Source organism: Lactuca saligna, chromosome 4 (assembly GCF_052625555.1).
Source record: "Lactuca saligna cultivar CGN05327 chromosome 4, ASM5262555v1, whole genome shotgun sequence".
NCBI classification, from domain to species: domain Eukaryota; kingdom Viridiplantae; phylum Streptophyta; class Magnoliopsida; order Asterales; family Asteraceae; genus Lactuca; species Lactuca saligna.
The window spans coordinates 170,909,326-170,936,299 of NC_136420.1; the positions used below are offsets into that span (position 1 = coordinate 170,909,326).

The following is a 26,974-nucleotide window of genomic DNA, read 5'->3' on the forward strand; positions in this document are numbered from 1 at the left end:
GATCACATTATTATTAACTTTTTTTTCCAAAAGAATGACAAGTCATAAGTTCCATTAAAACAAAATAATCACGACTCATTAAAAGTTCATTTAAGAATTTTAAAAAAAAAAAAAAAAATTCATATTTTAGTCCTTGTGCATGTTTGACAAACCTTAAACGATTAACGAATTATAAGTTAGAATTTTTAAACTTTTAGTTTTTTATTTATAATTGAACACTCCATTATCAAAAGTAAGTTTCTTCTCCAAAGCTTAAACCACTTGTATTTCCGCTTTCTATATATAAAGCAGGGGATCAGGATCATGAATTCATGATCACGCACACTACATCGCCATTGATGTTTAACTCCGATATCGCGCCTTAATTCTTCCGTTTCTCTCTCCCCCTCTCTCTCTCTCTCTCTGACACACACATACACACAGAGTTGCAATATGGCGTCGAGCGTAGACCGATCGGAGATAGCTTTCTTCGATCTGGAAACCACTATCCCAACCCGACCCGGAGAGGCGCATGCAATTTTGGAATTTGGGTCGATTTTAGTTTGCCCTGAGAGGCTGATTGAGCTGGATAGCTTCGATACACTGGTTAGACCACACGATCGCTCTCTAATTTCTGACTCCTTCGTTCGATCCAATGGAATCACCGCCGACGCTGTCTTCTCCGCCCCGTCCTTTTCGGATATCGCAGATAGGGTTTACGACATCTTACATGGTAAAATTGATATCCCCAATCAGCCAATCTCCCTTTATACTACAGAATTTTGTATAAAAGTGGTAACTGAATTGTGAATTGAATCTTTAACAGGAAGAGTATGGGCGGGTCACAATATATTGAGGTTTGATTGCGTGAGGTTAAGGGAGGCGTATGCGCAGATAAATCGGCCGCCGCCGGAACCCAAAGGAACCATTGATTCATTGGCGTTGCTGACACAGAGGTTTGGGAGGAGAGCCGGTGACATGAAGGTATGTTAGTTACTGATTCCCGGAATCTTTTGATGAAGCCATCTTTAAAAATTGAATTTTTAGAAGCGTCGAAATTTGAATTTTATAATTAGAAATTTATTTATTGGGTTCAACTTATATTTTGTAATCAAACCACAAAGAGATACGCACGTGCAAAATGCAAACAATACGGAAAAGAAACATGGATGAAAATAGATAAACGATAATTATCCAGAAAGATTGAGGGTGGAGAAGAGAGAATATAGATAAGAAAAATAGGATGTAAATGGGAAGGGCATGTTGATCTACATGTTTTCTCTTGAGAAATTTTTTTGGGGGCTAAATGGTGGTGGGTAAAACAGTAAAAAGAGATTTATTTTGAAAGAAAAAAGAAATATAATTAACGATTAAATGTTTACAAAAATATTAAGGATTAAACGTGTAGAAAATGTGAAAATATATTACCCTAATAAGTCATTATTTTCAGCTAACCTGGAGTAATCGATCATAAGGACTGAATGTCTACAGTTTAACAAGTTAAAAGAGTAAATGTGGACGAAAAAAAAAAAAAAAACTCAGCGATCAAATGTATACAAATCGAAAAATATGTTACCCTTTTAAGTCATTATTCTTAATGAATAACCATCACTTAAAAACAATGGCGGGTCTAGAAAGTAAAATTATATGGTTCACTATTTAAATGAAACCGATAATATATATATATATATATATATATATATATATATATATATATATATATATATATTATGGTTCACTATTTAAATGAAATTGTATAAGCAAAAAAGTCAAATTATTTTTAAAGACATTCTTGATTTTGAATTTTGAAATAAACAACAATCAAATAATCAATTCACATTGAAATATTGAAACAATAAAACTACCTAGTATGAACTCATAGAACAATAGAAAAATGAAAAATATATTCACTAAGTATTACCAAATATTTAATAGTTTTGTCTTTGATGCTTCTCGAATAAATTTTAACAAGCAATAATTAGAAAAACAAAAGAAAAGAAAACCAACAACGAATACAATTAAACCTATAACAAAATTATAAATATTCAATTCACGCATTATAATAATGGCATTGTCGACTTTTTGATGCTCATGAAATACTCGAATTGTAAATATAATTTCAATATACTTTAATCAATTTTCACAAAGTTAATAAAGTTGAATTTATTTACCGATGGTTGCAAATTGGATTGACAATTATGAAAAATTGAAGATCGAATGTTAACGTGTTGTGAAACGATGATTTATGATTCATTTTTTTTATTGTAAATTGTATTTGCCTATGCATATTGGATAATACTTTAAAAGATATTGGACTATTAAAATTTATGGAATTCAAAAATCTAATTTTTACATTTTTTTTATTGCCAAAGATATTAAGATGCTTCATTTGCAATTTATTTAGATAGGTCACAACTTTTATTTCATATAATTTGGCTCAAAATATACAACCATGAATATTTTCTTGAAATATAAAGAAAATAGAATGAAAAAGATGTAAGTATAAGTTAAAATTGAAAAAAATCACCTAAATACATTTTAGGCTTTCAAACCCTTGATTATTATATTCACATTTACTTTCCCCGAACACATTTCATCATTTAACTTTTTCTTTCATTACGAGTAACCAAACATGAAATAATGTTCTTATATAGAAAAAATTTCAATTAATCAAACAATTAATTAGAATAAGTTGAAAATATGGGAGTTCAAATAAATATTATTCAAGATAAATCATCTATCCTTAACGATCTTTATAAATCTTATAAATAAGTAGTTCAATATAGATAATATATCTTGAAACACAATGATAATAGAAAGACTCGTGAATCATTTAGATGTAAAAGGAAACATATTAATTGTAGAGGAATGATAATTTGTGCCCCCAAGTTTCATTTTTTTGAAGATCCTATCCTAGCCCAATTTTAAGTGCAGCTGACATTAGATATATAGTTTTTTTTTTTATCCAAAATCATATATAAATAATATATAAAAAATCTGATCATTGGGGGCACTTTCCCCCCTCTCAATGCTTTTGCATCCGCCCATTGGTACAAAAACACGTATAAATAATTGCATTACAATGATTTCCCTTTTATTTTTATCTGTCATTATGAGTAAATTAAATATTGAATATGTTCGTTTTAAATTATGAAGTTTCGATTTGGTAATTGATTCTTACACATTAATTTTTTTTCCATACATAACAATTTATTTATTTATTAAAGTATTGTATTGTATAACTCTATAAAACATGAATTTTTGTGGATGGATAAAAATTGTTGTGTACGAATCATTTCCCTTTCGATTTTAGACAACTAATTACAACAATATTCTATTTTGTTTGCAATTAGAAAACAAAATTATTGGAATAAAGTTTTATACTTTCTAACTTTCGTTATGAAGATGAATCATTTAAATTTTTTTGTTTGTTTGTTCATAAAAGTAGACACACATCCATCATGTACACACATACATATCTACATACGTGTTAATAAAACATCTATTGCACATAAAAGTATTTAAAGACAGACAAATTGCCTTTTTTTTTTGTAATTTATCGATATTTTTTTCTTCAAAATTTTTTGTTTCAGACTATTTCTCATGATTTTATTTGTTCAGATGGATAGTCTGGCTGCTTATTTTGAGCTTGGAGAACAAAGACACAGGTAATTTCCCTATCCACCGACAAATATATAATGCATCACCACATTTTAGAATTCAAAATTTGTAAAATTTTCATATAAAAAACATCATCATCTTAACTCTTCTCCTTCAACATCAACTTTCAGGAGTTTAGCCGACGTTCGAATGAATTTTGAAGTTGTCAAGTGTTGCGCGACAGTTCTTTTCTTGGTAATTTCTCAAGGAATTAAACATTAATTTCTCTATGAATCTGTTTATGAGTTTATTTGGTATGATGGAATAGAATCATAACGTACTGAAATAAGCAAACTAATAAAATAGATATGGAAAAATAATTTATTAGGGTAATTATTTTTGTCGTTTTGTTCATATTAAGACAACTTCTTTATTTTGTGTATATTTGATTATTTATAACTTGTTATATGTATTCACATATTACTATTATTACCGGCTATAGCAGGTTACAATGATAATATTTGAATATATTAATAAGTTAAATGATTAAATATATACAAAGAAAGTTGTTTAAATATAAACAAAACGAAAAGGTAATTACTCTGATAAGTCATTTTCCCCACTTTTAATAACGATTTTATTTTCATATTTGTTTATATATTTTTTTTCAAATGTTATTTTTAAAGTATCCAAAATCTTCTAAATATTGATCAGTTTTAAACTTTATTTTTTAATAATAAATATGTTTTTGTTTTTTGAAATATTTTACATAGCATCTTATAAATTATTTCTTGTCTTTTAAGAATATAAAATATTTTTAAAGTAATAGTATTTAACAATAAAATTAAATAAATTAAATATATAACAACAAGTATTGATGATCTTTTAAAAAAATAAAAAGCAAAAGTTACTTAGCATATCAAAAAACAAAAAAAAAACTTTATAATGTAAATGTTTTTAAAATATTACAACTTTTTAATACCTTTTAATTAGAAGTTTATAAACTTTTAAATTTTTTTTAATACAATATTTTAAACTAGTATTTAACGAAAGTATTTTAAAATGATAAAAAAATAATAAATGGTTATACAAATCTATGAAACACTTTAAAAATATTATAAAAGAAAGTTTAGAAATAAATGTATGAAAGTTACAAAAAAAAAATTATATGACCATGTAAAAAAAAACTTAAAAACTTGGAAGAAAATTTTAAAACATTTATAAAATATTTGGTTTAAAAACACTTGTATTAAAATTATATGAAAATATTAAAAAAGTATTAAAAAATATAAGAAAAGTTTAAAACATTTTATTAGAAAAACCTTTAGAAAAAAATATCTTAAAAGTATTGTAAGAAATTAAAGAAATTTATAATATATATATATATATATATATATATATATATATATATATATATATATATATATATATATATATTCATATTTTGACAATTTATGTTTTTGTAAACATGTGTATAAAAAAAATAAAATTGCTTAAATTTGAACAAGACGAAAATTAATTACTCTCACATATCATTTTCCCAATAGATAATTATATTTTATTATTATATTTTTCTATTATATTTTATTATCATATTTTGTTGGCTTGAAGGAATAGAATGAGTCTTTAATCCATGTTATAGTGTATAAATGATAAAGCAATAAAACTAAATTGATAAGTAAATAAAAATAATCATAAAACTAAATTGTAAGTAAATAAAGATATATCTTTAAACAAAGTGCACATGTGCATATTACTTTTCTTTTAAAATACATGTTAAATGTATTTCAAATAATATTGTTTACTTTTTGGATAGATTAAAAAATTAATTGAAATTCTAAAATTTTTTAAAAGATTAAAATTATTGAAGATGATATAATAAAAGTAATTTATAATTATAACATATCATTTAAGGAGGGAAGAAAAAAAAACACTCTTCCCTCCCCACCGAATAAAAACATCCCTAGAGAAGGCTTCGCATTCAGTATGGAATGTTTGAATTTTTATTTTTTTATTATTTATTTATTTATTTGTTGTTGTTAACAAACAAGATTTTTTAACTTCCAACTACACTGTCTAAGTTTTCACAATTATTATCTCCGTGTTATAATGCAAACTCACTCAAACATATCAATCACACAGGAATCTATAAATCCAAGGGAACAAATTCAATTTCCAGTTGAATCTGATAACGCCATTCCATATAATGAAGTTTCCATGGCGTCAATCACTATAGTATCCGTTTCTCCCTATTTTCACAGGTTCCACAAAATACAAATCCATCATAAAGACATCCCGTTACAGATCCGATGTGATTCGATGAGAATACGGTTTGGACTAAGCACAAAATATCTCGATCATGCTGGAAGACCACGCTTAAGTTTTGTGGTGGATGCAAACTCTCCAAATCTATGTGATCTACTTGATGCATGTGATAATATTACTAAGAGATTCATAGGTTTTGATTGCAACTCTGAATGGAGACCTCTTGTTAACAGAATGTTTTATGACTCACCCACCATTAGATTAAAGTAAGTTTTCTGACTAACCTATAAAATGAGAAATCGTTTCAGAAAGCAAGATGCTATTTTATAAAGTATGTATGATAAATAAAAAATCATGTTAGTTTTAACACCTACTAAAGTAGAAATAGGGGTCACAATGAATATATATATATATATATATATATATATATATATATATATATATATATATATATATATATATATATCGAAAAAAATTATAAAAATACAAAAATTCATAACTTTTTATTTTATTATTTATCGAAAAAAATTATAAAATTATAAAAATACAAAAATTCATAACTTTTTATCTTCTTTCCATTGATATCAAATTTAATATATTTTTTTATTTTATTTCTTTTATATGTTCGGATTCACATTGTGAATCTACACTATATATCACTAATTTTGTATAAATTCACTATATAAATTTGCACAAATTCATAGTGTGAATCTATACAAATTTCACAGTACAAATTTCACAGGGTTAATCTGCATAGATTCACAATGTGAATTTAAACAAATTCACAGTGTAAATCTAAACAGATTAATTTTTTTTTATCAAATTTGATATCAATGGATGGAGGATAAATAGTTATGAATGTTTATATATTCAGATTTTTGTTTGCTGAAAAAATATCTCTAAAAGTTGAGAAAAGATTAGTTCCTTGGTTATAAGGTTTAAAATGGTTCCTTGTTGAACACAACCATATATATATATATATATATATATATATATATATATATATATATATATATATATATATATATATATATATATATATAGTACTTGTTTTAATAAAAATAAAAAACTATGATTATATTTGAATTATTAGTATGAGTAATTTGTAATTTGTACAGCTTAAGGACTGAACATGGAGATAGTAGAGGATGGATGACAGAGATATACCAAAAGGAGTCATCATCATCATCATCATCGTCTTTATCTATACCACAACTGGTTTCAAATAGTAGTTATGATGTGGCAGAATTGGATTGGTTGTTTTGTCCCGGTGGCTTTGTGGACGCTAACTTGTGTTTAGAACCGTATAACTATCCAGGAAATGCTGGAATCCGTTTAGTGGCCAAGAAGTTAATTGTTCATTACTAAATACTAATGTTAGGATTATTATTGCTATTGTTCTATACTTGTGTTTATATATCGTCAAGAGACTACTGTTATCAACTTTACAAGCCGACCAAAAAAAACCGAACAAACCTAATGTATAAACCAAACAAAAAAATCCGACCCAACATATGTATAACTTAAAAGAAGTGTGTTTTATTTTTATTTAACTTAAAAGAAGTGTGTATAACATATGTATATTTTAAAACTTAAAAGAAGTGTGTTTCATTTTTATTTAACTTAGGTTAGAGATTACGACTTAAATTAGAATTAGAAGCTTGAAATGGAAATCTCAATCTCTTTCTCAACTTAAAAATTGTGCAAACCCTAGTCTATGAACTCGTTAAATTTGGTTGGAATCTATTTCACATTTTTATACTTCCTGGAAAATAGGTTAAAACACAACAACCCAACAACACATAGGTTGAAGTCGAGAAAACTTTGAGTATCTTCAGAAGTGATGCATGAGGTGTCCTTGCGACATATGAGATCTGTTAAGTAAGTTCCCCTTCGGAGCGTTAAGTATCTTTGAAAGGGAGCATATGAACAACTCGGGTTGTGTATTGAAGTTAACTTATAGGAAATACTGGGAACTTCTCTTTACAATGGATCAATATGGGAGTGTCATATATGTTTGTGAGGAAATAGTTGGATCACCAGGCCGTGTATTGGAATGTTGTTAATTTATGTGTTGTTGGGTTGTTGTGTTTCACAATTATTATCTCCGTGTTATAATGCAAACTCACTCAAACATATCAATCACACAGGAATCTATAAATCCAAGGGAACAAATTCAATTTCTAGTTGAATCTGATAACGCCATTCCATATAATGAAGTTTCCATGGCGTCAATCACTATAGTATCCGTTTCTCCCTATTTTCATAGGTTCCACAAAATACAAATCCTTCATAAAGACATCCCGTTACAGATCCGATGTGATTCGATGAGAATACGGTTTGGATTAAGCACAAAATATCTCGATCATGCTGGAAGACCACTCTTAAGTTTTGTGGTGGATGCAAACTCTCCAAATCTATGTGATCTACTTGATGCATGTGATAATATTACTAAGAGATTCATAGGTTTTGATTGCAACTCTGAATGGAGACCTCTTGTTAACAGAATGTTTTATGACTCACCCACCATTAGATTAAAGTAAGTTTTATGACTAACCTATAAAATGAGAAATCGTTTCAGAAAGCAAGATGCTATTTTATAAAGTATGTATGATAAATAAAAAATCATGTTAGTTTTAACACCTACTAAAGTAGAAATAGGGGTCACAATGAATATATATATATATATATATATATATATATATATATATATATATATATATATATATATGTATATATATATATATATATATATATATATATATATATCGAAAAAAATTATAAAAATACAAAAATTCATAACTTTTTATTTTATTATTTATCGAAAAAAATTATAAAATTATAAAAATACAAAAATTCATAACTTTTTATCTTCTTTCCATTGATATCAAATTTAATATATTTTTTTATTTTATTTCTTTTATATGTTCGGATTCACATTGTGAATCTACACTATAAATCACTAATTTTGTATAAATTCACTATATAAATTTGCACAAATTCATAGTGTGAATCTATACAAATTTCACAGTACAAATTTCACAGGGTTAATCTGCATAGATTCACAATGTGAATTTAAACAAATTCACAGTGTAAATCTAAACAGATTAATTTTTTTTTTATCAAATTTGATATCAATGGATGGAGGATAAATAGTTATGAATGTTTATATATTCAGATTTTTGTTTGATGAAAAAATTTCTCTAAAAGTTGAGAAAAGATTAGTTCCTTGGTTATAAGGTTTAAAATGGTTCCTTGTTGAACACAACCATATATATATATATATATATATATATATATATATATATATATATATATATATATATATATATATATATATAGTACTTGTTTTAATAAAAATAAAAAACTATGATTATATTTGAATTATTAGTATGAGTAATTTGTAATTTGTACAGCTTAAGGACTGAACATGGAGATAGTAGAGGATGGATGACAGAGATATACCAAAAGGAGTCATCATCATCATCATCATCGTCTTTGTCTATACCACAACTGGTTTCAAATAGTAGTTATGATGTGGCAGAATTGGATTGGTTGTTTTGTCCCGGTGGCTTTGTGGACGCTAACTTGTGTTTAGAACCGTATAACTATCCAGGAAATGCTGGAATCCGTTTAGTGGCCAAGAAGTTAATTGTTCATTACTAAATACTAATGTTAGGATTATTATTGCTATTGTTCTATACTTGTGTTTATATATCGTCAAGAGACTACTGTTATCAACTTTACAAGCCGACCAAAAAAAACCGAACAAACCTAATGTATAAACCAAACAAAAAAATCCGACCCAACATATGTATAACTTAAAAGAAGTGTGTTTTATTTTTATTTAACTTAAAAGAAGTGTGTATAACATATGTATATTTTAAAACTTAAAAGAAGTGTGTTTCATTTTTATTTAACTTAGGTTAGAGATTACGACTTAAATTAGAATTAGAAGCTTGAAATGGAAATCCCAATCTCTTTCTCAACTTAAAAATTGTGCAAACCCTAGTCTATGAACTCGTTAAATTTGGTTGGAATCTATTTCACATTTTTATACTTCCTGGAAAATAGGTTAAAACACAACAACCCAACAACACATAGGTTGAAGTCGAGAAAACTTTGAGTATCTTCAGAAGTGATGCATGAGGTGTCCTTGCGACATATGAGATCTGTTAAGTAAGTTCCCCTTCGGAGCGTTAAGTATCTTTGAAAGGGAGCATATGAACAACTCGGGTTGTGTATTGAAGTTAACTTATAGGAAATACTGGGAACTTGTCTTTACAATGGATCAATATGGGAGTGTCATATATGTTTGTGAGGAAATAGTTGGATCACCAGGCCGTGTATTGGAATGTTGTTAATTTATGTGTTGTTGGGTTGTTGTGTTTCACAATTATTATCTCCGTGTTATAATGCAAACTCACTCAAACATATCAATCACACAGGAATCTATAAATCCAAGGGAACAAATTCAATTTCTAGTTGAATCTGATAACGCCATTCCATATAATGAAGTTTCCATGGCGTCAATCACTATAGTATCCGTTTCTCCCTATTTTCATAGGTTCCACAAAATACAAATCCTTCATAAAGACATCCCGTTACAGATCCGATGTGATTCGATGAGAATACGGTTTGGATTAAGCACAAAATATCTCGATCATGCTGGAAGACCACTCTTAAGTTTTGTGGTGGATGCAAACTCTCCAAATCTATGTGATCTACTTGATGCATGTGATAATATTACTAAGAGATTCATAGGTTTTGATTGCAACTCTGAATGGAGACCTCTTGTTAACAGAATGTTTTATGACTCACCCACCATTAGATTAAAGTAAGTTTTATGACTAACCTATAAAATGAGAAATCGTTTCAGAAAGCAAGATGCTATTTTATAAAGTATGTATGATAAATAAAAAATCATGTTAGTTTTAACACCTACTAAAGTAGAAATAGGGGTCACAATGAATATATATATATATATATATATATATATATATATATATATATATATATATATATATATATATATTATATATATATATATATATATATATATATATCGAAAAAAATTATAAAAATACAAAAATTCATAACTTTTTATTTTATTATTTATCGAAAAAAATTATAAAATTATAAAAATACAAAAATTCATAACTTTTTATCTTCTTTCCATTGATATCAAATTTAATATATTTTTTTATTTTATTTCTTTTATATGTTCGGATTCACATTGTGAATCTACACTATAAATCACTAATTTTGTATAAATTCACTATATAAATTTGCACAAATTCATAGTGTGAATCTATACAAATTTCACAGTACAAATTTCACAGGGTTAATCTGCATAGATTCACAATGTGAATTTAAACAAATTCACAGTGTAAATCTAAACAGATTAATTTTTTTTTTATCAAATTTGATATCAATGGATGGAGGATAAATAGTTATGAATGTTTATATATTCAGATTTTTGTTTGATGAAAAAATTTCTCTAAAAGTTGAGAAAAGATTAGTTCCTTGGTTATAAGGTTTAAAATGGTTCCTTGTTGAACACAACCATATATATATATATATATATATATATATATATATATATATATATATATATATATATATATATATATATAGTACTTGTTTTAATAAAAATAAAAAACTATGATTATATTTGAATTATTAGTATGAGTAATTTGTAATTTGTACAGCTTAAGGACTGAACATGGAGATAGTAGAGGATGGATGACAGAGATATACCAAAAGGAGTCATCATCATCATCATCATCGTCTTTGTCTATACCACAACTGGTTTCAAATAGTAGTTATGATGTGGCAGAATTGGATTGGTTGTTTTGTCCCGGTGGCTTTGTGGACGCTAACTTGTGTTTAGAACCGTATAACTATCCAGGAAATGCTGGAATCCGTTTAGTGGCCAAGAAGTTAATTGTTCATTACTAAATACTAATGTTAGGATTATTATTGCTATTGTTCTATACTTGTGTTTATATATCGTCAAGAGACTACTGTTATCAACTTTACAAGCCGACCAAAAAAAACCGAACAAACCTAATGTATAAACCAAACAAAAAAATCCGACCCAACATATGTATAACTTAAAAGAAGTGTGTTTTATTTTTATTTAACTTAAAAGAAGTGTGTATAACATATGTATATTTTAAAACTTAAAAGAAGTGTGTTTCATTTTTATTTAACTTAGGTTAGAGATTACGACTTAAATTAGAATTAGAAGCTTGAAATGGAAATCCCAATCTCTTTCTCAACTTAAAAATTGTGCAAACCCTAGTCTATGAACTCGTTAAATTTGGTTGGAATCTATTTCACATTTTTATACTTCCTGGAAAATAGGTTAAAACACAACAACCCAACAACACATAGGTTGAAGTCGAGAAAACTTTGAGTATCTTCAGAAGTGATGCATGAGGTGTCCTTGCGACATATGAGATCTGTTAAGTAAGTTCCCCTTCGGAGCGTTAAGTATCTTTGAAAGGAGCATATGAACAACTCGGGTTGTGTATTGAAGTTAACTTATAGGAAATACTGGGAACTTGTCTTTACAATGGATCAATATGGGAGTGTCATATATGTTTGTGAGGAAATAGTTGGATCACCAGGCCGTGTATTGGAATGTTGTTAATTTATGTGTTGTTGGGTTGTTGTGTTTCACAATTATTATCTCCGTGTTATAATGCAAACTCACTCAAACATATCAATCACACAGGAATCTATAAATCCAAGGGAACAAATTCAATTTCTAGTTGAATCTGATAACGCCATTCCATATAATGAAGTTTCCATGGCGTCAATCACTATAGTATCCGTTTCTCCCTATTTTCATAGGTTCCACAAAATACAAATCCTTCATAAAGACATCCCGTTACAGATCCGATGTGATTCGATGAGAATACGGTTTGGATTAAGCACAAAATATCTCGATCATGCTGGAAGACCACTCTTAAGTTTTGTGGTGGATGCAAACTCTCCAAATCTATGTGATCTACTTGATGCATGTGATAATATTACTAAGAGATTCATAGGTTTTGATTGCAACTCTGAATGGAGACCTCTTGTTAACAGAATGTTTTATGACTCACCCACCATTAGATTAAAGTAAGTTTTATGACTAACCTATAAAATGAGAAATCGTTTCAAAAAGCAAGATGCTATTTTATAAAGTATGTATGATAAATAAAAAATCATGTTAGTTTTAACACCTACTAAAGTAGAAATAGGGGTCACAATGAATATATATATATATATATATATATATATATATATATATATATATATATATATATATATCTATCGAAAAAAATTATAAAAATACAAAAATTCATAACTTTTTATTTTATTATTCATCGAAAAAAATTATAAAATTATAAAAATACAAAAATTCATAACTTTTTATCTTCTTTCCATTGATATCAAATTTAATATATTTTTTTATTTTATTTCTTTTATATGTTCGGATTCACATTGTGAATCTACAGTATAAATCACTAATTTTGTATAAATTCACTATATAAATTTGCACAAATTCATAGTGTGAATCTATACAAATTTCACAGGGTTAATCTGCATAGATTCACAATGTGAATTTAAACAAATTCACAGTGTGAATCTAAACAGATTAATTTTTTTATTTATCAAATTTGATATCAATGGATGGAGGATAAATAGTTATGAATATCTATATATTCAGATTTTTGTTTGATGAAAAAATTGCTCTAAAAGTTGAGAAAAGATTAGTTCGTTGGTTATAAGGTTTAAAATGGTTCCTTGTTGAACCCAACCATATATATATATATATATATATATATATATATATATATATATATATATATATATGTGTATATATATATATATATATATATATATATATATATATATATACAGTCCTTGTTTTAATAAAAATAAAAAACTATGATTGTATTTGAATTATTAGTATGAGTAATTTGTAATTTGTACAGCTTAAGGACTGAACATGGAGATAGTAGAGGGTGGATGACAGAGATATACCAAAAGGAGTCATCATCATCATCATCATCGTCTTTGTCTACACCACAACTGGTTTCAAATAGTAGTTATGATGTGGCAGAATTGGATTGGTTGTTTTGTCCCGGTGGCTTTGTGGACGCTAACTTGTGTTTAGAACCGTATAACTATCCAGGAAATGCTGGAATCCGTTTAGTGGCCAAGAAGTTAATTGTTCATTACTAAATACTAATGTTAGGATTATTATTGCTATTGTTCTATACTTGTGTTTATATATCCTCAAGAGACTATTGTTATCAACTTTACAAGCCGACCAAAAAAAACCGAACAAACCTAATGTATAAACCAAACAAAAAAATCCGACCCAACATATGTATAACTTAAAAGAAGTGTGTTTTATTTTTATTTAACTTAAAAGAAGTGTGTATAACATATGTATATTTTAAAACTTAAAAGAAGTGTGTTTTATTTTTATTTAACTTAGGTTAGAGATTACGACTTAAATTAGAATTAGAAGCTTGAAATCGAAATCCCAATCTCTTTCTCAACTTAAAAATTGTGCAAACCCTAGTCTATGAACTCGTTAAATTTGGTTGGAATCTATTTCACATTTTTATACTTCCTGGAAAATAGGTTAAAACACAACAACCCAACAACACATAAGTTGAAGTCGAGAAAACTTTGAGTATCTTCAGAAGTGATGCATGAGGTGTCCTTGCGACATATGAGATCTGTTAAGTAAGTTCCCCTTCGGAGCGTTAAGTATCTTTGAAAGGGAGCATATGAACAACTCGGGTTGTGTATTGAAGTTAACTTATAGGAAATACTGGGAACTTGTCTTTACAATGGATCAATATGGGAGTGTCATATATGTTTGTGAGGAAATATTTGGATCACCGGGCCGTGTATTGGAATGTTGGAACTTGGTTACCTCACAATATAAATCGGTTATCTATTGCCATAGATAGGTAATTGTAGGCTAGTTTCAGAAAGGGTATGCATGATTTCCCTGTCTTATATTGTAATCAAGCATCATCGCAAGTGTAGAAGTAAATAAGTGTTCGATGATATATTTCTTTAAGTATGGGGATAAAGTGATATAGTTGGAATTAGTTGGTGCTCCACCAGAATGTGTAGATTTATAGATTGAGATTATTTTACTCATGATGGGGTGGAGCCCGTCAGGTTTTAGATTGTGTGCTATAGGATGTTATGTGTTGAGTTATCCATTGATAGGGTGATGGGTATATCTAGAGAACCCTTTTGTTGATTCACTAAAAGTGTTGCCTCTAATTTGTATTCTTTGAGATAGTCGTGGCAGATTTCGAGACAAAATCCAGTTCAAGTGGGGTGAATTGTAACTTTCGTTTCCATTTAATGATTTCGAAATATGATTGATAAATTATAACGAGAAATTATATAATTAAAGACTAAGTTTTATAAGTTTGACAGGTTAATTAATTTAAATAAAAATCATTATATAGATGTTAAGGGTTAAATTAACAACAACAATAATAATAATAACATTAACTAAAATAAATATATAGAGAAAACTGCAATAAAGTCGCTACATATTGGCTTCATAATCGATTTAGCCCTTATATATTTTTTTTATTCAATTAAGTCCCAAATACCGGTAATCGTATTCAATTTAACCCTTTGACCCGGTCAACAGGTTATCCAACTTTCAAAAATTATATTTTCGGCCCATATTTCAAATTTTATTACAAATTTGGTCAAAAATTTTCACTTTTGGCCCAAATTATTAATTTTTTTTACAAATTTGGTCCAAAATTTACCGTTTTTGCCCAAATTTTAGGATTTTTATTATGAATTCATCCTAACTTTAGTTTTCTTTACAACTTTTTTTTTCTCAAAATTTTGTTTCTAATATGTTTTTTCTTTAAAACTTATATTTATACAAAAAAAAACATATTTTCACATAAAAATCTTATTTTTTCTATATAAAAACTTTTATCTTCCCATGCCCCACATCCCTATTTCTTCTTCGGCCTTGCGAAGGACGACTTCATGTTTCCATCCTTGATATCTTGCAGATATTTCAGGCAACTTTGTTTCCAATTCCCTTTGTCATGACATTAGTAGCACTCTGCATCCTTCGGGTTTGAGGTGGGTGCAACGGGACCATCCTTGGTTCCACTAGAAGAAGTGTCATCATGAGACTTTCCCTTATGGTGGATCTTTGAAGGAGCCTTCCTTTTCTTACCCTTCTCTTGCCCAATAACCAAGACTGGGGCAACAGTAGCAGTAGGAGTTGGTGCAACAGATTTGTCCTTGAGGTTTCTCTCAGCAGTCCTCAACAGTCCTTGAAGCTTGCTCAACGTGGCCTTCTCTTTTTTCATGTAGTAGGTCATGCAGAACTGGTTGTAGCAAGGAGGCAAGGAGTTAAGAATAATATCAATCGACAGCTCTTCATCGAAGGCAACATTTAAATTCTGCAGGCGGCCGACATATCTTTGCATTTTCTGCAGATGAGCAGTGATAGACTTTTTGTCCCTTATCTTGGTCGTGATCATCGAAGTGATGATCTCGTACCTCTCATGCTTGGCACTTTGGTGGTACCTGTCTAGTAAATCCTGGTGCATTTCGTAGGGATAGAAGTCCTCATAGGACTTTTGGAGTTCAGTAGTCATGGTCACGAGCATGATGCAATGGACTTTTATGGCATCATGTGACATCCCCATTTTCACGGCCAGAAAAGACCGATTTTGTCTATACTTTATAAAAATCAGAGTTCTTCTTTTAATAATATTGTTGCGGAATTTGTTCCCAGAAAAACATGATAAATACGTTATTAAAACATTTTCGAAGAAACATATTTATTCGTTTCAAAACATTTGGGATGTCATCGTTAATACAGAAACATAAGCATAAACAGAACTTACATTTATTTACACTAGTGATCTACATCTCTTTAAATCTCTCAGTGTAATGTGACTTCATATCAACACCTGTTATATAAATAAACTGAGTGGGTCAGGTTGGGAAACCTGGTGAGTACATAGGGTTTTCAACCCACAATAATATAATTATTATGTTTAAACAATCAAACAATCAACCCAATTACCCATCCCCATTATCTTCTTTATTCTTAAGGATCTACCCTAAGAATCAGCTGTTTCTCATTCATTCATTCCTAAGGATCATCCTAAGGAAATAACATGAAGTCCATTGTTGCCAATGACACATTGGTCAAGCGTAGCTACTAATCTGGTCACTTAGGCGCAGCTGCCAGAATTGGGACATTTTCTATGAGGCGCTTCTGCTAGTATTGACCTTTAAACGCTACTGTCATAGTCATAAGGCTCCCTATTAGGCGCAGCTGCCTATACTGTCCTTAGAGCGCAGCTGCTAGGACGTTTACCGTAGATCTGAAACATCTACGGGTTGTGGCGCAGCTGCCAGTGCTCATCTATAGGGTACTAGGTCCACTGCTGCCAATGTATACCTATAGGGCACTAGGTCCATGCTACTAATGTTCCTCTATTTCAGCTTTTATCCCTCATCATTCATCTACCCATGTTTTACCCAACATATTTTGTAGATATAAAATACTTTATACAGTTTACATCATTTAAAACATGTATAAAAATCTTTCACCAGCATAGACAGCAAGTATTCAGACAATATGCGCACATAGCACGTAATGTATAATAAAATACTTCATATCTATGTGTAAGATGAAAGGGACCATGCACTCACTTGAAAGGTGGTGACTTAGTACTCGAACAGCGCTTCGATACTCTCAAAACAATTTCCTTCGATAAAACAGCGAATTTTATCGAAAACCGGAACTTAATTGGAGCAGCATTTCGAAACCAAAAGACACTTTTTCTTGGGACTCCGGGAGCCTCGGGGCTTCCCTCGGGGGCTAGGGGTTTTATCTAGGGCTTAGGGGGGTTTATAGCACTTAGAGAGAGAAAGTAGTGAGAGAAAGAAGGTGGAAATGAGTGAGAAATCCGGAACATCTCGCATGGATTTTATAGGCGCCTGACTTCGGACTACGTTGGGCGTAGCCTTCGGTTACGCTGGGCGTAACTCCGGATAGGGTTGCCAGCTCGCACCAGCTGGCTCGCACTTTGGACTTGGATGGATAAGAACCGAGGTACGCTGGGCGTACCGAACTCGGATGCGGGGCGTACCGAACTCGGACGCGGGGCGTAAAGCAAAGGGCGATGCGTCGGTCATCGGATGCGAGACCGTGGGGAGCAAGGGAAGGCTAGGATCTTGCCACGTCATCACCAGCTTCGCAAATTGCACTCTCAACTTCTAAAAATCGTAACTTTCACATACGAGCTCCGTTTTCGACGTTCTTTATATCCACGCGAAGGTGGGAACGTACTCTACAACTTTCGTTGAGACTCCCTCAATTATTTTTGATTCGATTTTAAATTTTATATTATTGACAGGCCGAGACATGATTGGTCCGTTAAATCCTTATAACTTCTTCATCCGACGTCCGTTTTCGTCCGTCTTTTTCTCGTTACGCTACTCTTAACGAGATCTTCGATTCTCATTCAGGTTGTGTCGGCTAAAAACCGCTCGATCTAATATTCGAATTTCGGGCTGTACACTACTAATCCGAAACTTCGAAAAATCATAACTTCTTCATACGAAGTCAGATTTGGGCGTTCTTTTTATCGATGTTCTTAGTTAGCATATTCTACGACTTTCGTTTAGATTGCTAAGGCTAAATCTCGCTCTATCGTAAATTCACTATTTACGCTTCCCGGTATCGTACCGATTCCGTCGCGAAACTTCAACGGGTCATAACTTCTTCGTTATAACTCGGATTTCGGTGTTCTTTATATGTACGGAAACCTTGTAACATATTCTACAACTTGGTTAATATTATTTATTCTAAATAATATTTTGTCGAAAAGTCATTTTCGACACTTATTGTCTCTAAATTGACTATCCCGGATCTACGGGCGTTACAGTTATCTCCCCCTTAGGATGATTACGTCCCGTAATCATCAACGAAAAAGGGCAGTATAATGACTCCATACGTTATCTCTTAATCCTAGGTAATAATTATAACTTCTATATTCCTTCAAGTCTATCTCTTAGACTTATTGACTGTAAGCAGTATTTAATCGTGCACCTGCTCTCTGCCTCAGGTTAGACTCCAAATTATGATCTATCATCATGTGTTTCATGTTTAGACTCAGGTCTCTTAGAGTTAAATTCTAAAACAGACTATGCATTCCTTCATGTTCTAATGTGATATAATCACACTTTAACATGTAGCATTTCTAGCTACCAACTTCTTTAACAATGAGCGCGGTACTTCTATTGATCGCTTTGATTTCAATCGTTGGGTTTAATTCGGACGCTACATCCAACTTGGCTCTCTGAACCATGTAACATACTCATCGTAGTCAGACTCAATTTGATATGACCACTGGGGTCGGAATATCAACAATCTTTTTAGATATTACCGAAACGATGGTAACGACATACTTGAATAAAACGAAATCAATTACTAGCTTCTTGGTAACCTTGTGACTTTCCCTGATCTAAGTGTGAGTCCTGTGCTTCCGGTAGTATAGGCCTCTACTACCATTCACACCTACTCATACTCGTCCCAAGTATTGTCCCGCAGTTTCCCAAGTCACCATGCAACAAATCACACAATCATTCAACACATCAGATAACAAAACAAAGGTTTTATTTTATTACTTGAAACGATTTCATGGGTGTTCAAGTTCACCCTAGATTATACCTCTAATAGGCTACATCATGTGACACTATCTATATGGCTTCTTCATAACTCGATCTCTATATATCCATCCTTACTCCTGATTCCTTGCATCGTCAGCTGCTTCGTCAATGATCATTTGAAATGCTCTTGCCTTTGGTTTTGGCGGCACATTTGGCTTTGTAGCCCCTTCTCTCTTTGGGCAATCTTGTTTGAAGTGCCCTTCCTCGTTACATTCAAAACACACCCTTTTGTTGAATTTACACTCGTTGGCATAATGCCCATGATCCCCACACTTGAAACAAGTCACCTCCTCACCGCATTTTCCAGAGTGTTTCTTTTTGCACTTCTCGCACCATCTTTCTTCACTCCCTCCTCCTTTAAACTTCCTTGTACTGGACTTGCTTTTCTCATCGGGCTTCGCAGACCCCTCAAACTTTCTCTTTTCGCCAACCTCGGTCTTGTTGGCGGCTCTTCCCTTGATCATCTCCTCAACCAACTTGGCAGCCCAGATAGCTGCCTCCAAGGTAGGTGCCTGACGCACTGGCACCACATACTCCCATGGAAGTCCTTTTGCATACTTGTCAACTTTCGTCAGCTTATCCGGAACAAGACGTAATGCGAACTCCATTTTCTCTATGAAGTTGTTGGTGTATTCATCAACAAACATGCTTCCTTTCTTCAAGGTAAGGAATTGGTTTTCTAGTTCGAGCAGATTTTGGGCTGAGCAGTACCTACGTTTGAATTGCACCAGAAATTCTGCCCATGTCAGTTGCAGGGGCTCATTGGGGCTCAGAGTCTTCCCCAAGGTATTCCACCAACATACAGCGCCTCCTCGAAACTGACGCACTGCAAATGTGGTCTGTTGTTTTCCCTTGCAACCGCACGTCATGAAAGCTAATTCCATCTCCGAGATCCAATCCATGACCCCGATCGGATCCTCCTTTCCAGTGAAAGTCGATGGCTTGCAAGTCTGAAAATCCTTGTACTTGCATCCATTCCTCTCGACTTCGTCATCGTGGTTGTTTTGTCGAACTATTGGTGGGTTGACTTGACCAACAGTCCCACTGTAGTTCTCCTCCTCAGTTTTCCCTTCATTCAACTCGGGCCGTTCGATATGAATAGTCGCTTCCTCTCGATTTTGCTGGAGCAAACGTCTGGTTTCCTCCATTTGACGATCCAACATCGCCCGGATCATTGCTTACACTTCGGCCATCGTTATTGGCTCAGCAGCGGCTACCACAACCGGTATTTGCTCAATCACTGGGGGATGGTTTCGGTTCCCATTTGCATTCACGTTTCTGCTACGGGTTCTTGCCATCTTGATCTATACACCGAATAAGGTGAATCTAGACCTTTACTTAGGATTGACGGTTAAATCATCCTTATCACTCCGAAACGTTTATATGCTAGTTCTAATATCGTAGTTAAACGCTTAGAATCCAAAACACATAAGGTTTCCTGATCCGGTCGGCAATAGACCATAGATCCGAATAAATAACAGCATATCAGGCACAAGCATTTAGCACATAGAAGCACTTTAGGCACAATCCCTAAAATAATCTAGTGCTCATACCTCACAATCATCGCTTAGCATTCTAAGTTTAAGTATAGAAATAAATCCATATTCCTAGTTCGCTTAAACTAATGCTCTGATACCAACTGTAACATCCCCATTTTCACGGCCAGAAAAGACCGATTTTGTTTATGCTTTATAAAAATCAGAGTTCTTCTTTTAATAAAAATGTTGTGGAATTTGTTCCCAGAAAAACATGATAAATACGTTATTAAAACATTTTCGATGAAACATATTTATTCGTTTCAAAACGTTTGGGATGTCATCGTTAATACAGAAACATAAGCATAAACATAACTTACATTTATTTACACTAGTGATCTACATCTCTTTAAATCTCTCAGTGTAATGTGACTTCATATCAACACCTGTGATATAAATAAACTGAGTGGGTCAGGTTGGGAAACCTGGTGAGTACAGAGGGTTTTCAACCCACAATAATATAATTATTATGTTTAAACAATCAAACAATCAACCCAATTACCCATCCCCATTATCTTCTTTATTCTTAAGGATCTACCCTAAGAATCAACTATTTCTCATTCATTAATTCCTAAGGATCATCCTACGGAAATAACATGAAGTCCATTGTTGCCAATGTCACATTGGTCAAGCGCAGCGGCTAATCTGGTCACTTAGGCGCAGCTGCCAGAATTGGGACATTTTCTATGAGGCGCTTCTGCTAGTATTGACCTTTAAACGCTACTGTCATAGTCATAAGGCTCCCTATTAGGCGCAGCTGCCTATACTGTCCTTAGAGCGCAGCTGCTAGGACGTTTACCGTAGATCTGAAACATCTACGGGTTGTGGCGCAGCTGCCAGTGCTCATCTATAGGGTACTAGGTCCACTGCTGCCAATGTATACCTATAGGGCACTAGGTCCATGCTACTAATGTTCCTCTATTTCAGCTTTTATCCCTCATCATTCATCTACCCATGTTTTACCCAACATATTTTGTAGATATAAAATACTTTATACAGTTTACATCATTTAAAACATGTATAAAAATCTTTCACCAGCATAGACAGCAAGTATTCAGACAATATGCGCACATAGCACGTAATGTATAATAAAATACTTCATATCTATGTGTAAGATGAAAGGGACCATGCACTCACTTGAAAGGTGGTGACTTAGTACTCGAACAGCGCTTCGATACTCTCAAAACAATTTCCTTCGATAAAACAGCGAATTTTATCGAAAACCGGAACTTAATTGGAGCAGCATTTCGAAACCAAAAGACACTTTTTCTTGGGACTCCGGGAGCCTCGGGGCTTCCCTCGGGGGCTAGGGGTTTTATCTAGGGCTTAGGGGGGTTTATAGCACTTAGAGAGAGAAAGTAGTGAGAGAAAGAAGGTGGAAATGAGTGAGAAATCCGGAACATCTCGCATGGATTTTATAGGCGCCTGACTTCGGACTACATTGGGCGTAGCCTTCGGTTACGCTGGGCGTAACTCCGGATAGGGTTGCCAGCTCGCACCAGCTGGCTCGCACTTTGGACTTGGATGGATAAGAACCGAGGTACGCTGGGCGTACCGAACTCGGATGCGGGGCGTACCGAACTCGGACGCGGGGCGTAAAGCAAAGGGCGATGCGTCGGTCATCGGATGCGAGACCGTGGGGAGCAAGGGAAGGCTAGGATCTTGCCACGTCATCACCAGCTTCGCAAATTGCACTCTCAACTTCTAAAAATCGTAACTTTCACATACGAGCTCCGTTTTCGACGTTCTTTATATCCACGCGAAGGTGGGAACGTACTCTACAACTTTCGTTGAGACTCCCTCAATTATTTTTGATTCGATTTTAAATTTTATATTATTGACAGGCCGAGACATGATTGGTCCGTTAAATCCTTATAACTTCTTCATCCGACGTCCGTTTTCGTCCGTCTTTTTCTCGTTACGCTACTCTTAACGAGATCTTCGATTCTCATTCAGGTTGTGTCGGCTAAAAACCGCTCGATCTAATATTCGAATTTCGGGCTGTACACTACTAATCCGAAACTTCGAAAAATCATAACTTCTTCATACGAAGTCAGATTTGGGCGTTCTTTTTATCGATGTTCTTAGTTAGCATATTCTACGACTTTCGTTTAGATTGCTAAGGCTAAATCTCGCTCTATCGTAAATTCACTATTTACGCTTCCCGGTATCGTACCGATTCCGTCGCGAAACTTCAACGAGTCATAACTTCTTCGTTATAACTCGGATTTCGGTGTTCTTTATATGTACGGAAACCTTGTAACATATTCTACAACTTGGTTAAGATTATTTATTCTAAATAATATTTTGTCGAAAAGTCATTTTCGACACTTATTGTCTCTAAATTGACTATCCCGGATCTACGGGCGTTACAGTTATCTCCCCCTTAGGATGATTACGTCCCGTAATCATCAACGAAAAAGGGCAGTATAATGACTCCATACGTTATCTCTTAATCCTAGGTAATAATTATAACTTCTATATTCCTTCAAGTCTATCTCTTAGACTTATTGACTGTAAGCAGTATTTAATCGTGCACCTGCTCTCTGCCTCAGGTTAGACTCCAAATTATGATCTATCATCATGTGTTTCATGTTTAGACTCAGGTCTCTTAGAGTTAAATTCTAAAACAGACTATGCATTCCTTCATGTTCTAATGTGATATAATCACACTTTAACATGTAGCATTTCTAGCTACCAACTTCTTTAACAATGAGCGCGGTACTTCTATTGATCGCTTTGATTTCAATCGTTGGGTTTAATTCGGACGCTACATCCAACTTGGCTCTCTGAACCATGTAACATACTCATCGTAGTCAGACTCAATTTGATATGACCACTGGGGTCGGAATATCAACAATCTTTTTAGATATTACCGAAACGATGGTAACGACATACTTGAATAAAACGAAATCAATTACTAGCTTCTTGGTAACCTTGTGACTTTCCCTGATCTAAGTGTGAGTCCTGTGCTTCCGGTAGTATAGGCCTCTACTACCATTCACACCTACTCATACTCGTCCCAAGTATTGTCCCGCAGTTTCCCAAGTCACCATGCAACAAATCACACAATCATTCAACACATCAGATAACAAAACAAAGGTTTTATTTTATTACTTGAAACGATTTCATGGGTGTTCAAGTTCACCCTAGATTATACCTCTAATAGGCTACATCATGTGACACTATCTATATGGCTTCTTCATAACTCGATCTCTATATATCCATCCTTACTCCTGATTCCTTGCATCGTCAGCTGCTTCGTCAATGATCATTTGAAATGCTCTTGCCTTTGGTTTTGGCGGCACATTTGGCTTTGTAGCCCCTTCTCTCTTTGGGCAATCTTGTTTGAAGTGCCCTTCCTCGTTACATTCAAAACACACCCTTTTGTTGAATTTACACTCGTTGGCATAATGCCCATGATCCCCACACTTGAAACAAGTCACCTCCTCACCGCATTTTCCAGAGTGTTTCTTTTTGCACTTCTCGCACCATCTTTCTTCACTCCCTCCTCCTTTAAACTTCCTTGTACTGGACTTGCTTTTCTCATCGGGCTTCGCAGACCCCTCAAACTTTCTCTTTTCGCCAACCTCGGTCTTGTTGGCGGCTCTTCCCTTGATCATCTCCTCAACCAACTTGGCAGCCCAGATAGCTGCCTCCAAGGTAGGTGCCTGACGCACTGGCACCACATACTCCCATGGAAGTCCTTTTGCATACTTGTCAACTTTCGTCAGCTTATCCGGAACAAGACGTAATGCGAACTCCATTTTCTCTATGAAGTTGTTGGTGTATTCATCAACAAACATGCTTCCTTTCTTCAAGGTAAGGAATTGGTTTTCTAGTTCGAGCAGATTTTGGGCTGAGCAGTACCTACGTTTGAATTGCACCAGAAATTCTGCCCATGTCAGTTGCAGGGGCTCATTGGGGCTCAGAGTCTTCCCCAAGGTATTCCACCAACATACAGCGCCTCCTCGAAACTGACGCACTGCAAATGTGGTCTGTTGTTTTCCCTTGCAACCGCACGTCATGAAAGCTAATTCCATCTCCGAGATCCAATCCATGACCCCGATCGGATCCTCCTTTCCAGTGAAAGTCGATGGCTTGCAAGTCTGAAAATCCTTGTACTTGCATCCATTCCTCTCGACTTCGTCATCGTGGTTGTTTTGTCGAACTATTGGTGGGTTGACTTGACCAACAGTCCCACTGTAGTTCTCCTCCTCAGTTTTCCCTTCATTCAACTCGGGCCGTTCGATATGAATAGTCGCTTCCTCTCGATTTTGCTGGAGCAAACGTCTGGTTTCCTCCATTTGACGATCCAACATCGCCCGGATCATTGCTTACACTTCGGCCATCGTTATTGGCTCAGCAGCGGCTACCACAACCGGTATTTGCTCAATCACTGGGGGATGGTTTCGGTTCCCATTTGCATTCACGTTTCTGCTACGGGTTCTTGCCATCTTGATCTATACACCGAATAAGGTGAATCTAGACCTTTACTTAGGATTGACGGTTAAATCATCCTTATCACTCCGAAACGTTTATATGCTAGTTCTAATATCGTAGTTAAACGCTTAGAATCCAAAACACATAAGGTTTCCTGATCCGGTCGGCAATAGACCATAGATCCGAATAAATAACAGCATATCAGGCACAAGCATTTAGCACATAGAAGCACTTTAGGCACAATCCCTAAAATAATCTAGTGCTCATACCTCACAATCATCGCTTAGCATTCTAAGTTTAAGTATAGAAATAAATCCATATTCCTAGTTCGCTTAAACTAATGCTCTGATACCAACTGTAACATCCCCATTTTCACGGCCAGAAAAGACCGATTTTGTTTATGCTTTATAAAAATCAGAGTTCTTCTTTTAATAAAAATGTTGTGGAATTTGTTCCCAGAAAAACATGATAAATACGTTATTAAAACATTTTCGATGAAACATATTTATTCGTTTCAAAACGTTTGGGATGTCATCGTTAATACAGAAACATAAGCATAAACATAACTTACATTTATTTACACTAGTGATCTACATCTCTTTAAATCTCTCAGTGTAATGTGACTTCATATCAACACCTGTGATATAAATAAACTGAGTGGGTCAGGTTGGGAAACCTGGTGAGTACAGAGGGTTTTCAACCCACAATAATATAATTATTATGTTTAAACAATCAAACAATCAACCCAATTACCCATCCCCATTATCTTCTTTATTCTTAAGGATCTACCCTAAGAATCAACTATTTCTCATTCATTAATTCCTAAGGATCATCCTACGGAAATAACATGAAGTCCATTGTTGCCAATGTCACATTGGTCAAGCGCAGCGGCTAATCTGGTCACTTAGGCGCAGCTGCCAGAATTGGGACATTTTCTATGAGGCGATTCTGCCGGTATTGACCTTTAAACGCTACTGTCATGGTCATAAGGCTCCCTATTAGGCGCAACTGCCTATACTGTCCTTAGAGCGCAGCTGCTAGGACGTTTACCGTAGATCTGAAACATCTACGGGTTGTGGCGCAGCTGCCAGTGCTCATCTATAGGGTACTAGGTCCACTGCTGCTAATGTATACCTATAGGGTACTAGGTCCATGCTACTAATGTTCCTCTATTTCAGCTTTTATCCCTCATCATTCATCTACCCATGTTTTACCCAACATATTTTGTAGATATAAAATACTTTATACAGTTTACATCATTTAAAACATGTATAAAAATCTTTCACCAGCATAGACAGCAAGTATTCAGATACTATGCGCACATAGCACGTAATTTATAATAAAATACTTCATATCTATAGGTAAGATGAAAGGGACCATGCACTCACTTG

The 26,974-nt window shown here is 33.2% G+C and overlaps 4 protein-coding genes across 4 annotated transcripts; all 4 read left to right on the forward strand.

The window, feature by feature from the left end:
- The first annotated feature begins 258 nt into the window (after positions 1-258).
- Positions 259-7,245, forward strand: LOC145043073 (protein NEN1-like). The gene is made up of 6 exons (XM_078991615.1): positions 259-712; positions 806-963; positions 3,601-3,647; positions 3,771-3,834; positions 5,722-6,110; positions 6,963-7,245. The coding sequence occupies exons 1-6, from the start codon at positions 433-435 to the stop codon at positions 7,210-7,212; spliced, it is 1,188 nt and encodes a 395-aa protein (XP_078847741.1). The 5' UTR covers positions 259-432; the 3' UTR covers positions 7,213-7,245.
- Positions 7,246-8,010: 765 nt separating this feature from the next.
- On the forward strand, positions 8,011-9,543 carry LOC145043076 (protein NEN1-like). Its single transcript, XM_078991618.1, has 2 exons — positions 8,011-8,383; positions 9,261-9,543. Exons 1-2 carry the CDS (start codon positions 8,070-8,072, stop codon positions 9,508-9,510), a joined length of 564 nt encoding a protein of 187 aa, XP_078847744.1. The 5' UTR covers positions 8,011-8,069; the 3' UTR covers positions 9,511-9,543.
- Positions 9,544-10,308: 765 nt separating this feature from the next.
- LOC145043075 (protein NEN1-like) lies at positions 10,309-11,838 on the forward strand. Its single transcript, XM_078991617.1, has 2 exons — positions 10,309-10,681; positions 11,556-11,838. The coding sequence occupies exons 1-2, from the start codon at positions 10,368-10,370 to the stop codon at positions 11,803-11,805; spliced, it is 564 nt and encodes a 187-aa protein (XP_078847743.1). The 5' UTR covers positions 10,309-10,367; the 3' UTR covers positions 11,806-11,838.
- Positions 11,839-12,602: 764 nt separating this feature from the next.
- Positions 12,603-14,118, forward strand: LOC145043074 (protein NEN1-like). Its single transcript, XM_078991616.1, has 2 exons — positions 12,603-12,975; positions 13,836-14,118. The coding sequence occupies exons 1-2, from the start codon at positions 12,662-12,664 to the stop codon at positions 14,083-14,085; spliced, it is 564 nt and encodes a 187-aa protein (XP_078847742.1). The 5' UTR covers positions 12,603-12,661; the 3' UTR covers positions 14,086-14,118.
- Positions 14,119-26,974: the final 12,856 nt, after the last annotated feature.

Bases quoted from the DNA above. Each gene is read 5' to 3' on its own strand.
- LOC145043076 (XM_078991618.1), top strand. From the start codon at position 8,070: ATGGCGTCAATCACTATAGTATCCGTTTCTCCCTATTTTCATAGGTTC. The intron at 8,384-9,260 runs GTAAGTTTTATG...TAATTTGTACAG, and splicing joins TCACCCACCATTAGATTAAA to CTTAAGGACTGAACATGGAG.
- LOC145043075 (XM_078991617.1), top strand. From the start codon at position 10,368: ATGGCGTCAATCACTATAGTATCCGTTTCTCCCTATTTTCATAGGTTC. The intron at 10,682-11,555 runs GTAAGTTTTATG...TAATTTGTACAG, and splicing joins TCACCCACCATTAGATTAAA to CTTAAGGACTGAACATGGAG.
- LOC145043073 (XM_078991615.1), top strand. From the start codon at position 433: ATGGCGTCGAGCGTAGACCGATCGGAGATAGCTTTCTTCGATCTGGAA. The intron at 964-3,600 runs GTATGTTAGTTA...TTATTTGTTCAG, and splicing joins GGAGAGCCGGTGACATGAAG to ATGGATAGTCTGGCTGCTTA. The intron at 3,835-5,721 runs GTAATTTCTCAA...TCAATCACACAG, and splicing joins GCGCGACAGTTCTTTTCTTG to GAATCTATAAATCCAAGGGA.
- LOC145043074 (XM_078991616.1), top strand. From the start codon at position 12,662: ATGGCGTCAATCACTATAGTATCCGTTTCTCCCTATTTTCATAGGTTC. The intron at 12,976-13,835 runs GTAAGTTTTATG...TAATTTGTACAG, and splicing joins TCACCCACCATTAGATTAAA to CTTAAGGACTGAACATGGAG.